This window comes from Panulirus ornatus, chromosome 13, assembly GCF_036320965.1.
Source record: "Panulirus ornatus isolate Po-2019 chromosome 13, ASM3632096v1, whole genome shotgun sequence".
Taxonomy (NCBI): domain Eukaryota; kingdom Metazoa; phylum Arthropoda; class Malacostraca; order Decapoda; family Palinuridae; genus Panulirus; species Panulirus ornatus.
Window position 1 is genome coordinate 53,484,314 of NC_092236.1, and position 13,456 is coordinate 53,497,769.

General features: G+C 40.0%; 1 protein-coding gene across 7 annotated transcripts in view; it reads left to right on the plus strand.

Annotated features, from left to right (window-relative positions):
* LOC139752900 (uncharacterized) overlaps positions 1 to 13,456 on the plus strand; it is a 172,176-nt gene that overhangs the window by 140,585 nt on the left and 18,135 nt on the right. For all 7 annotated transcript variants that reach the window (XM_071668939.1, XM_071668944.1, XM_071668937.1 and 4 more), the window contains 2 exons: positions 5,172 to 5,283; positions 12,534 to 12,583. In XM_071668939.1, coding sequence (XP_071525040.1) covers positions 5,172 to 5,283; positions 12,534 to 12,583 — 162 coding nt within the window. The remainder of the gene's footprint in view (positions 1 to 5,171; positions 5,284 to 12,533; positions 12,584 to 13,456) is intronic.

Genomic DNA, 13,456 nt, shown 5'->3' on the forward strand with positions numbered 1-13,456 from the left:
AAATTGGAGATGGAAGGATGGAGTGATGTAAACAATTTTGAGTGATCAGGGCCTGAACATTTAGAAAGATGAAAGGCATGTGTAGAATAGGTCAGCGGACTGAACCAGTGCATGTGAAATGGCAGGTAAATGCTGTCAGTGAACTGAACTAGTGCATGTGAAATGTGCAAGGTAAACCATGGAAAGATCTGTGATGTCTGGATGTGGATAGGGAGCTGTTGTTTCTCTGCATTATACAATACAGCTCTCATTTCAGTATGATGATTTACGAGAGTTTATTGTACTATGTATTGTTTTTCTTGATGGCAAAGTGGCTGGCCAGCAAATAACCTTCAGATGACCAGATACATTGCATGGGGCCAGATGGATGTCATAGTTACTGAATTCCATTAAAATTTGCTTGCTTGAGAAACAAGTTCAGCAGCTATCACCTGGCACCATCACCTCAAGGAAACAAATGTCAAAAGTAAGGGGCTCTCTTTTCCACCCTAGTCTTTCGTTCTAGGTGGAAGACCTGCACATCTTCTGTGGATGCACTGGGGCACATCGTAAAGCTGTCCTATGTCTGCTGTAGTATGAGACTAAACCAGTTGATCTCCAAGAGGGCAATACATGCCTTTCAATGGCACCTATGGAATCTGACTGCTAAGATGGTGCCTCTTGCATTTTTCAGCAGCAAGGTGCCAGAAGAAGAACCATATGAACTTATCAGCAGTCTCAAACCAGAGAGTGAGTTCTTAAAGCAAAGAGAATGCTTTGGAATAGAATTAGGAAGCCTAGACTTTCATCTTCAGCCACTCTCTCAACCAACAACACTTGCTAACTTGGTTGGTTGCAACTATGCTGGTTCACATTTCACGCTCTTCAGCTCATCTGAAAATTCCTTATCGAATATGTTGATATCTGCAGTCAACCTGAAAGCTTTGAACATTACCAGCTGTGCTGAGCTTGGACTCAGACTCAGTTCAGAATATCTTTCATCAGCCAAGAGTGAAGAACACTTCCAGAATGTGCTTCAAGTTGTTGAACAGGACCATAAGATGCTCCTGAACTTGTGCAAGTGATACTTAGTGTAGATCTTAACAGATATAGTGCCGCATCACTGAATACAGTTTCATCAAACTGTGAAAGTGGCTCATCCTATTTGTCTGATAGTAATTCAAAGTTCTTGCAAAACTGGTAGAAGAGGGTAATGTGACTTGGAACTTTCAGTTTGTAGGTCATCAGACACGAGACCGTATAACCCACTGACATGTTGACAACAAACTGTCCACAGAAGTGTCCAGTTTATACATTGTTGGGTTCTTACATGAGAGTCATTATTGATATTGTAATTGTCAGTAATTTGAGAATGGGATTTGAATATGTAACTTAAGTTTATCTTTCTATGCCTCTGACACTCATTCCCTTTGGGAACTCCCTCAAGGGGGTGGCCACAGTGAAAGAATCTTCATAACTGGTGAACTCCAGTGCCACTTCTTAGCCTTAGTGCTTCATCCTTGACAGGCCACTAGCAGAGGGCAATGATAAGGGCAGTGTTTTCAGTCTCCCAACTAATGGTCCTACTGATTACTTCTAGAAACCTAATGTTCCAACCTACTTCTGCCTAATGCTCCCACCTGATTTTCCTGCCTACTACATCATGTTTCTATCTAATACACTTATGTAATGTTCCTACCTACTTCTGTTATACATTGCTCCTACCTTTTTGCTAAAAATTAGGGCAAGCATACCACAGGAAAATATAGAGTTATAAAGAATGAGTTGTGTGAATTAAGTTTTGTCAAGTGTTATTTGTAACAAGGAGAGATTGTGTTTGTGGACAGAATGCCAGCATTCTAGGTGAGGGTGAAGCAGAAAGAAAAGACTGCTACCTGGGTCAGAGGAGTGCAGTATGACAACTGCTTCAGTGCTGGCTCTCTTCGCTGCTGTCACTAACCATCCCGTTACCGAGGCGAGTAGTACCAATGCACCTCTCTGGTTGGTTGCTACCTACCATCTACTGCCTGCTTAAGCTCTTACACATTAGATAAAGGTGGTATTGGATGAGGTGCAACTTAGAGTGATGATAGCTCCACTATACTTTGACCTCAACATGGAACACCTTATTGGTTTTATCGTTACAAGAAAATTTAAAAGAACATTAATCATTGGAAAAGTTAAACAGGAGGGGAGAAATTCCAGCCTTCCACTCTCACTCCTTTTAGTCACGACATGCAGAGAATACATGGGCAGTATTCTTTCTCCCTTATCCCCAGGGATGATATGTATGTATGAAAAAAATTATTATTATACTTAATTGCCGTCTTCCACGTTAGCGAGGTAGCACAAGGAAACAGACGAAAGAATGGCCCAACCTACCCACATACACATGTATATACATAAATGCCCACACACACACACACATATACATACCTATACATTTCAATGTACACATACATATACATGCACAGACATATACATATATATACACATGGTTTACACCAGACGCTTCACATGCCCTGATTCAGTCCAGTGATAGCAGGTTCACCCCAGTATACCACATAGTTCCAATTCACTCTATTCCTTGCACGCCTTTCTTCCTCATGGACGTTCAAGCCTTGATTGGTCAAAATCTTTTTCATTCTATCCTTCCACCTCCAATTTGGTCTCCCACTTCTCCTCATTCCCTCCACCACTGACACATATATCCTCTTTGTCAATCCTCACTCATTCTCTCCATGTGACCAAACCATTCCAAAACACCCTTTTCTGCTCTCTCAACCACACTCTTTTTATAACCACACATCTCTCTTACCCTTTCATTACTTACTCAATCAAACCACTTCATACCACACATTGTCCTCAAACATCTCATTTCCAACACATCCACCCTCCTCTGCACAACCCTATCTATAGCCCATGCCTGGCAACCATATAACATTGTTGGAGCCACCATTCCTTCAAACATACTCACTTCTGCTTTCCGAGATAATGTTCTCACCTTCCACACATTCTTCGATGCTCCCAGAACCTTCGCCCCCTCTCCCACCTTGTGACTCACTTCCACTTCCATGGTTCCATCCGCTGTTAAATCAACTCCTAGATATCTAGAACACTTCACTTCCTCTAGTTTTTCTCCATTCATTCAAACTTACCTCTCATTTAACTTGTCCCTCAACCCAACTGAATTTAATAACCTTGCTCTTAGTCACATTTACTCTCAGCTTTCTTCTTTCACACACTTTACCAAACTCAGCACCAGCTTCTGCAGTTTCTCACCTGAATCAGCCACCAGCGCAGTATCATCAGCGAACAACAACTGAGTCACTTCCCAAGCCCTCTTATCCACAACAGAGAGCATACTTGCCCCTCTCTCCAAAACAGTTGCATTCACCTCCCTAACAACTCCATCCAAAAACAAATTAGGTCACCACGGAGACATCACGTACCCCTGTCACAAACCGACATTTACTGAGAACCAATCACTTTCCTCTCTTCCTACTCATACACATGCCTTACATTCTTGATATAGACTTTTCACTGCTTCTATGCTTCTAACAACTTGCCTCCCACACCATATACTCTTAATACCTTCCACAGAGCATCTCTATCAACTCTCTCATATGCCTTCTCCAGATCCATAAATGCCACATACGAATCCAGTTGTTTCTCTCAAGCATTCCATGTGTGTCGTAGAAGGTGACTAAAGGGGATGGGAGCAGGGGGCTGGAAATCCTCCCCTCCTTGTATTTTAACACTGTAAAAAGGGAAACAGAAGAAGGAGTCATGCGGGGAGTGCTCATCCTCCTCGAAGGCTCATATTGGGGTGTCTAAATGTGTGTGGCTGTAACCAAGATGAGAAAAAAGGAGAGATGGGTGGTATGTTTGAGGAAAGGAACCTGGATGTTTTGGGTCTAAGTGAAAAAAAAATATATACATTTATTTATTATACTTTGTCACTGTCTCCCGCATTAGCAAGGTAGCACAAGGAAACAGATGAAAGAATGGCCCAACCCACCTACATACACATGTATATACATACATGTCAACACAGGCACATATACATACCTACACATTTCAACATATGCATATATGGGTGGTGACCGGAATGGATGAAGGCAGCAAGTATGAATGTGTACATGCATATATATGTTTATGTATATGTATGTATACATTGAAATTTATAGGTATGTATATGTGCATGTGTGGGTGTTTATGTATATACGTGTATGTGGGTGGGTTGGTCCATTCTTTTGTCTGTTTCCTTGCGCTACCTCGCTGACACGGGAAACAACGACTAAGTGTAATGAAAAAATTAATATATGTATGTGAGAATTGATAAGACAGACAACTGAGAATTCAAGGAAAAACTTCTTTTTGAGCTCTGCATGCTCTCTCTCTCTCTCTCTCTCTCTCTCTCTCTCTCTCTCTGATAATTCAATCCAGGAGGGCAGAATTTTTAGCCCCTTCAGTACAGTCCCTCCTAGTTACATTGCATGATACACCTAAGTTGTAGGGTAGTGGTTTTTGTTCCTTTACATATGTGCACGTGTTTCTCTGAATTGTATTTGTGTTACAGGGTGAGAGTTTTACACTGCTTGTTTCCCTGTCTCTTAATCTTTTGTATATGTACCATATCTTTGCTCATATGTGCACACACACACACACACACACACACGCACACACACACACACACACACACACACACACACACACACACACACACACACACACACACACACACATACAAAAGCCTCAGCTAAGCCAAGTACATATTATAAGATGTACATATTATAGTATTATAATATAAGGGTAGGATGAACACTTGGGTTGAGTGTGGGCTTATTGCCAATGACAAGATGTGGACCCATATGAGTGGGGTGAGACCTTGACAACTGAAGGAGCTCTGTTTTTTTTATTTCTGTCAGTAGTAGTCACATTTGCATCCTTATAGCTTAGCTTCTCTGGCAAGGCCACAATTTTGTTGCTGTATGTGTGTGTGTGTATGTGTGTATGAACTTGTCTGTCACTGTACATTTTTTCTTGTATTTTTGTAATTGTTATACACCTTTTTATTATTATTTTATTATCATTATTATTCTGGAGTACTGCCACACATTTGTTTTATGTCTACTACATATTGTACATGTATTGATAAATTTGTATTTGTTTTCTTGTTCATGAAACAGGTGTTTAGTCCAGTGCCTCCTACTGATGGGAGTGGAACTCCTACTGAGTTCACTCCTCCATCCACTTCTAGCATACCAACCATGCCTGATAACTGGGACCCCCAAATTCAAGGTGATATGATTAAAAAGTATCTCTTACTTATGTATACCATACCCAGAAAGGTTAAGAATAGCTTAGATGTTAATGACAGAATATTCATATATTTTCAAGTCTGTTTATGCAAGCTCTGTAGCAGAATTACTGATAGTGAATTTTGGAATTCAACACTTAATTGAAAATATAAGCTGTAGTGAAAAAATCTCGTAATTTATTCATCATATAATGAACTATAGGAGATTTAAGCCTTTAATCAGACCTCATATAGATATAGGTTGCTTAGTAAAGGAGACCTCACATAGATGTATAGTCTGCTTTTGCATAAACATTTGAATTTCATCCTATCTAAGGTGCTAGCGCAAAATGCCTACAGCCTCTTTATACAAAACTTAAACAGGAGCTATTTGTTTACCCTTAGCCGTGGCACCAAGAGGATATTGCACTAAACCACTAAGTGTAGATGAAATTGAGAATATTTGCTACATAGTGATGAAGGGTATAGTGATCCAGATGATATATTAAATGGCACTATATATGAGTTTGATATTGAAGAATTGGATACTTATTTATTATTATTATTATTATTATTATTTTGCTTTGTCGCTGTCTCCCGCGTTTGCAAGGTAGCGCAAGAAAACAGACGAAAGAAATGGCCCAACCCACCCCCATACACATGTATATACACACACGTCCACACACGCAAACATACACACCCATACATCTCAATGTACACATATATATACACACACAGACACATACATATATACCCATGCACACAATTCACACTGCCTGCCTTAATTCATTCCCATCACCACCTCGCCACACATGGAATACCATCCCCCTCCCCCCTTATGTGTGCGAGGTAGCGCTAGGAAAAGATAACAAAGGCCCCATTCGTTCACACTCAGTCTCCAGCTGTCATGCAATAATGCCCGAAACCACAGCTCCCTTTCCACATCCAGGCCCCACAGAACTTTCCATGATTTACCCCAGACGCTTCACATGCCCTGATTCAATCCACTGACAGCACATCAACCCCGGTATACCACATCGATCCAATTCACTCTATAGTGACGGGAGACAGTGACAAAGCAAAAAAAAGGGGGAGGACTGGGATGTATTTAGGGAATCAGTGATGGATTGCGCAAAAGATGCTTGTGGCATGAGAAGAGTGGGAGGTGGGTTGATTAGAAAGGGTAGTGAGTGGTGGGATGAAGAAGTAAGATTATTAGTGAAAGAGAAGAGAGAGGCATTTGGACAATTTTTGCAGGGAAAAAATGCAATTGAGTGGGAGATGTATAAAAGAAAGAGACAGGAGGTCAAGAGAAAGGTGCAAGAGGTGAAAAAGAGGGCAAATGAGAGTTGGGGTGAGAGAGTATCATTAAATTTTAGGGAGAATAAAAAGATGTTCTGGAAGGAGGTAAATAAAGTGCATAAGACAAGGGAGCAAATGGGAACGTCAGTGAAGGGTGCAAATGGGGAGGTGATAACAAGTAGTGGTGATGTGAGAAGGAGATGGAGTGAGTATTTTGAAGGTTTGTTGAATGTGTTTGATGATAGAGTGGCAGATATAGGGTGTTTTGGTCGAGGTGGTGTGCAAAGTGAGAGGGTTAGGGAAAATGATTTGGTAAACAGAGAAGAGGTAGTAAAAGCTTTGCGGAAGATGAAAGCCGGCAAGGCAGCAGGTTTGGATTGTATTGCAGTGGAATTTATTAAAAAAGGGGGTGACTGTATTGTTGACTGGTTGGTAAGGTTATTTAATGTATGTATGACTCATGGTGAGGTGCCTGAGGATTGGCGGAATGCGTGCATAGTGCCATTGTACAAAGGCAAAGGGGATAAGAGTGAGTGCTCTAATTACAGAGGTATAAGTTTGTTGAGTATTCCTAGTAAATTATATGTGAGGTTATTGATTGAGAGGGTGAAGGCATGTACAGAGCATCAGATTGGGGAAGAGCAGTGTGGTTTCAGAAGTGGTAGAGGATGTGTGGATCAGGTGTTTGCTTTGAAGAATGTATGTGAGAAATAGAAAAGCAAATGGATTTGTATGTAGCATTTATGGATCTGGAGAAGGCATATGATAGAGTTGATAGAGATGCTCTGTGGAAGGTATTAAGAATATATGGTGTGGGAAGCAAGTTGTTAGAAGCAGTGAAAAGTTTTTATGGAGGATGTAAGGCATGTGTACGTGTAGGAAGAGAGGAAAGTGATTGGTTCTCAGTAAATGTAGGTTTGTGGCAGGGGTGTGTGATGTCTCCATGGTCGTTTAATTTGTTTATGGATGGGGTTGTTAGGGAGGTGAATGCAAGAGTTTTGGAAAGAGGGGCAAGTATGAAGTCTGTTGTGGATGAGAGAGCTTGGGAAGTGAGTCAGTTGTTGTTCGCTGATGATACAGCGCTGGTAGCTGATTCATGTGAGAAACTGCAGAAGCTGGTGACTGAGTTTGGTAAAGTGTGTGAAAGAAGAAAGTTAAGAGTAAATGTGAATAAGAGCAAGGTTATTAGGTACAGTAGGGTTGAGGGTCAAGTCAATTGGGAGGTAAGTTTGAATGGAGAAAAACTGGAGGAAGTAAAGTGTTTTAGATATCTGGGAGTGGATCTGGCAGCGGATGGAACCATGGAAGCGGAAGTGAATCATAGGGTGGGGGAGGGGGCGAAAATCCTGGGAGCCTTGAAGAATGTGTGGAAGTCAAGAACATTATCTCGGAAAGCTAAAATGGGTATGTTTGAAGGAATAGTGGTTCCAACAATGTTGTATGGTTGTGAGGCGTGGGCTATGGATAGAGTTGTGCACAGGAGGGTGGATGTGCTGGAAATGAGATGTTTGAGGACAATGTGTGAGGCAGTTTGATTAAGCAACGTAAGGGTAAGAGAGATGTGTGGAAATAAAAAGAGCGTGGTTGAGAGAGCAGAAGAGGGTGTTTTGAAATGGTTTGGGCACATGGAGAGAATGAGTGAGGAAAGATTGACCAAGAGGATATATGTGTCGGAGGTGGAGGGAACGAGGAGAAGAGGGAGACCAAATTGGAGGTGGAAAGATGGAGTGAAAAGGATTTTGTGTGATCGGGGCCTGAACATGCAGGAGGGTGAAAGGAGGGCAAGGAATAGAGTGAAGTGGAGCGATGTGGTATACAGGGGTTGACGTGCTGTCAGTGGATTGAATCAAGGCATGTGAAGCGTCCGGGGTAAACCATGGAAAGCTGTGTAGGTATGTATATTTGCGTGTGTGGACGTGTGTATGTACATGTGTATGGGGGGGGGGGGGTTGGGCCATTTCTTTCGTCTGTTTCCTGGCGCTACCTCGCTAACGCGGGAGACAGCGACAAAGTATAAAAAAAAAAAAATATATATATATATATATATATATATATATATATATATATATATATATATATATATATATATATATATATACACACACACACAGACACATACATATATACACATGCACACAATTCACAGTGTCTGCCTTTATTCATTCCCATCGCCACCTCGCCACACATGGAATACCATCCCCCTCCCCCCCTCATGTGTGCGAGGTAGCACTAGGAAAAGACAGCAAAGGCCCCATTCGTTCACACTCAGTCTCTAGCTGTCATGCAATAATGCCCAAAACCACAGCTCCCTTTCCACATCCAGGCCCCACAGAACTTTCCATGGTTTACCCCAGACACTTCTCATGCCCTGATTCAATCCATTGACAGCATGTCGACCCCGGTATACCACATCGATCCAATTCACTCTATTCCTTGCCCTCCTTTCACCCTCCTGCATGTTCAGGCCCCGATCACTCAAAATCTTTTTCACTCCATCTTTCCACCTCCAATTTGGTCTCCCACTTCTTGTTCCCTCCACCTCTGACACATATATCCTCTTTGTCACTCTTTCCTCACTCATTCTCTCCATGTGACCAAACCATTTCAAAACACCCTCTTCAGCTCATCCTCCTTGAAGGCTCATGCTAGGGTGTCTAAATGTGCATAGATATATTATAACCAGACTGAGGGTGAGGGGAAATTGTTAGCATGTTTGAGGAGAAAAAGCTAGAGGTTTTTACCCTTAGTGAAAATGAGCTCAAATTGAAGGGGAAGAATGGTTTAGGAATATTTCTAATGATAAAGTCAGGAAATAGTGTGAGGGCAAGAGTTAAGGAGTAGCACTTCTGTTGAAGGAATTGTGGTTTTGTGTGAAAGAGTGTTTGGAAGTGATCCCGTAGACTGATGTGGAATAAAATGAGAGTGGATTATGAGAGGTGGATGATTAATTGATTATTAGTGCATATGCACCTGGAAATGATGAGGTATAAGGAAAAAAAGTGGAGTGTTTTCAGAGGAGGTTAGTTAGAGTGTGAGCAATTTTTATGCAAGGGAGTGAATGTTAGTGATAGATGAAATGAATGGAGGAGTAGGGAATGTGGCAGTAAGGTATAGTTAAGTAATTAGTGGGCATTGGGTGTCCAGTGTTGTGATGAAAATGTTAAACAGGTTACAGCCTTGTGTCAAAAAGGGCTGGTGATTTCAAATACCTTGTTTAAAGAGAGGGACATACATAGATATATGTGGGTGAGTGGGGAAGATGTTAAGTGGTCATTGTGAGATTTTTTTTAATTGATAGGTATGGAAAAGAAAGATTTAGATGGTGAATGTGCTGAGAGTGGCATCTGATGGGATGTCTGATCACTCAGTTTTGTGGAGGTAAGGATCTAGGTTTGTAGAGGTCATAGGAAAAGAGGAAATGTTATGAGTGTGAATGAGCTGGTGAAATAGAGTGAGCTTGGAAAAAAGGATTATGTAAAGCAATACCAGGAGAGATTGAGTATAGAATAGCAAAAGACGAGAGTAATGAAGCTAGGAAATGAGTATTGATTAGTGAAGCATTGCTTACATGTGCGAGAGAAGTGTGTGTCATGTGAATGATGGGCACATGAGAAAGGGTAGTGATAGGTGGGATGAGAAAGTTAAGTTACTAGTGAAGACCAAGGAAGGGGTATGTATGTGGCTTGCTGGGAAGATGTGGGAATTATTGAGAGATGTACAAGAGAAAGTGGCTGGAGATCAAGAGGAAGGTGCTACAACTGAAAAATAAAGCATATGAGAGCTGGGGTTAGTGAATACCAGCAGATTTTAGGGAGAGAGAGAAAAGGTTTTGGAAGTGTGAGAAAAAAGAGAAAAGGTGGGAGCATTAGCAAAGGGGGCAGATGGGGAAGTGTTAACAGGTATAAATCAGGTTGAGAGGAGTTGGAGTAAATATTGTTATGAAGGACTGTTAAATGTGTTTGATGATAGAGTGGCAGATGTTAGATGTATGGATTCGGGAGTTAGTTGAAATGAAAAAGAGTCATGGTAAGCGGATAGGTAAAGAGGGAAGAGGTGGTGAAAGCCTTGCATTGCATGAACTGTGGCAAGGCAACTGGAGTGAATGGTATTGTAGTTGAATTTCTCATGGAAAGTGGCAGTGTTGTTGATTGGTTAGATAGGTTTCTTAATGCATTTACAGTTCATGGTGAGGCGTATGAGGATTGGTTGAATGCTTGTATAGTGTCATTTTCTGAAGGCAAGGGGAACAAAAGTGAATGTTCAGATTACATGAGTGTAAGTTTACGGAGTGTACCTGTTAAACTGCATGGGAGAATGGTAATTAAAAGTGTTGTGGCATGCACAGATCATTACACTGGATAGGAACAATATAGCTTTTGGGGTGATATCGGATGTGTTGTTCAAGAATTTGCTTTTAAGAATGTGTGTGTGTGAAGCAGTAAAAGAAGGAATATGATCAAGTATGAAAAAAAAATTGAATTCCATTTTGCATCTTATAGAAATTGTATTATGTGTTTGAGAAGTGAAGCATGTTACCAGACTCTGTCTGCTGAGGTTACACCACAAGTGAAAAGTTATCTTTGGCAAGGCTGTATCTTTGTCAGTTGACTAAACAGAGGAACCTTTCACCTCAGAAGAGTCCACCATGCCCCTGTTGCAGAGTTTAGTGCATCCTTGTGCCTTGGGTAATTAGAGAAGGATCTTTTTGGAAAAGTGACAGTTATCTGGTGAAAAATAAGTTATTATTTTGCTGTGGTTTTTATTTTTTATGCTTCAAAATGAATTATGATAATGAAAATACAAAATAACATAGTGTTATGTACTGCACTGTATTTTCACCAAAGCTTGATTAAAAATATGACCAGTATCTAAAGCTTGGCACCTGTAGCAAAGTATTATATCTTTTACATCAGTGAAAGTGTGTGTGTGTAACGTGGAGGTTTTGACCATGGACATTCTTAATCTTATGCTATTTGTATACAGCAATTGAGATGGTAAACAGAAATGGGTCACATATTTCCTAACACTGTCACTATGTTATATTTCATAGGCATTATAATCATCATTCATAAACATCCTTAAACACAGTGCATCAGTAGCAGCCCTCCTATTCTTTTGGAAATCATAACCACAAACATCAGAAAACAGCTTAGCATCTTATTCTGTAACTCAGATCTATATCGGCATAAAAGAAATGAAGCATAATAGTTGCCTAGTAGTTAGATAGTTTACTGATAAACTGATAATATCTCAGTCAGAAAATGAGTTAAACAACATGAGAGTCAAATGATTACTCACTTGGTTTATAATCAGTCACTTAATCAAGTGTGAATAAACACAGTGTTTATATGCTGTACTGCTTATTCTGTCCTTAAGCTCAGGCATGTATATGCTTATAAGTGAGTGTTAAACATTCTTGTAAATAGTACAGGATAATACATCTGTAATAGCCAACAAATAAGTATCATACCTCATACATTGTGGACTGTAAACAAAAAGTAATGAAGGGAAAACTGTGAACAGTGGCATATAGAGGTATTTTAGCAGGTTATTGCAAAATATCAGGCAAATGATAGTATATCAGAGATACTTTGATGTTGAATGTGTCTGTAAGGTACAACATCAGACATTCACTTAAAATCCACCTCAGTTTTTGGTTGGCCAGCTGACATGTTTACAAACACTTAAGTGCAGCATTGCACTAAGGTGTGGTGGGCTTTTCAGTGATGTAGAGGAATATTTCTGCTTGTAGTAGAGCCATAGAGCATGTCCAGTTGTCGTCATTGATGGGAATAAATGTATAGCTGCCCGTTTGTAAGTACCCAACTTGTTGATATAATAAGAATAATAGATGAATATGTTTTTGTGTTGGGTGATTTAGATTTGGCAACAAAGCATTATTCACTGCTTTTATGAACATGTGGTTTTTATGTGTTATTATTTATTTCAGGAGCAGATTCAGAATCAATGAAGATGAATCAAGGAATGCCTCCTTTAATGGTAATGTTAGTTAATGGCACTATTATTTTCTATACCACTTTCATTGATAATATACAGATAGTTCTGTAATACCCTTTACTTCAACTGTTATCTATTGTAGGTGGTGCTATAAGATTTTTTTTTTTTTTTTTTTTTTTAAAGAAATACAGCACTACTGTTGGAGACCACTATCATCGTTGCCACTGGCCCCTACAATCCTCCTCCCTTTCTTATTCCATCTTTATGAATTTTGCCTACTTTTTTTTCCATTCTTGGTGTGGCAGCTGTCTTTAGTCTAAAAATATCTTCTTTTTTGAAAAACCATTTCTCAGCCATTATGATGCAAGATATTCAATATGTATTTACACACTCTTGAAAATTCCTCGAACATACCTCAAGCTAAAATTTAATCATAGATACCAAAAATGAAAAATTAGACTCAAAGCTTTAAATGCCTTGAAGTTCTTAAATATTTAGAGAAATTGAATCATAATGAGTCAACTGGTCCTGATGATGTACCTCCAGAAATAATGTTAATAGAAGTAAGCCAACAGATAGCATTCCCAAGCCATAGATTTGACCACTAAGGAAGAGAGAAGAGTGAGGGGTAACCTGAGTAGAGCCTGTAAGTTTTTTACACCAGATTGATGACACACATTGTGAACAGTTCTTTGAAAGGTGTAGGGATGGAACAACCACAGAAATAACATGAAAATTAGCAATAAACTTATTTAAAAAAAAAAAAGAAAAAAAAGAAGTACCATTATTGTGTAAGAGTGGTGGATGAATGGAATAAAGTCAACAAGGATGTGGTAAATACAGATATCGTGTAGAAGTGTAAAAGGCTGTACAATAGCAGAAAATGTTCAAGAGGGGGCCTCATGAGTGTAAAAT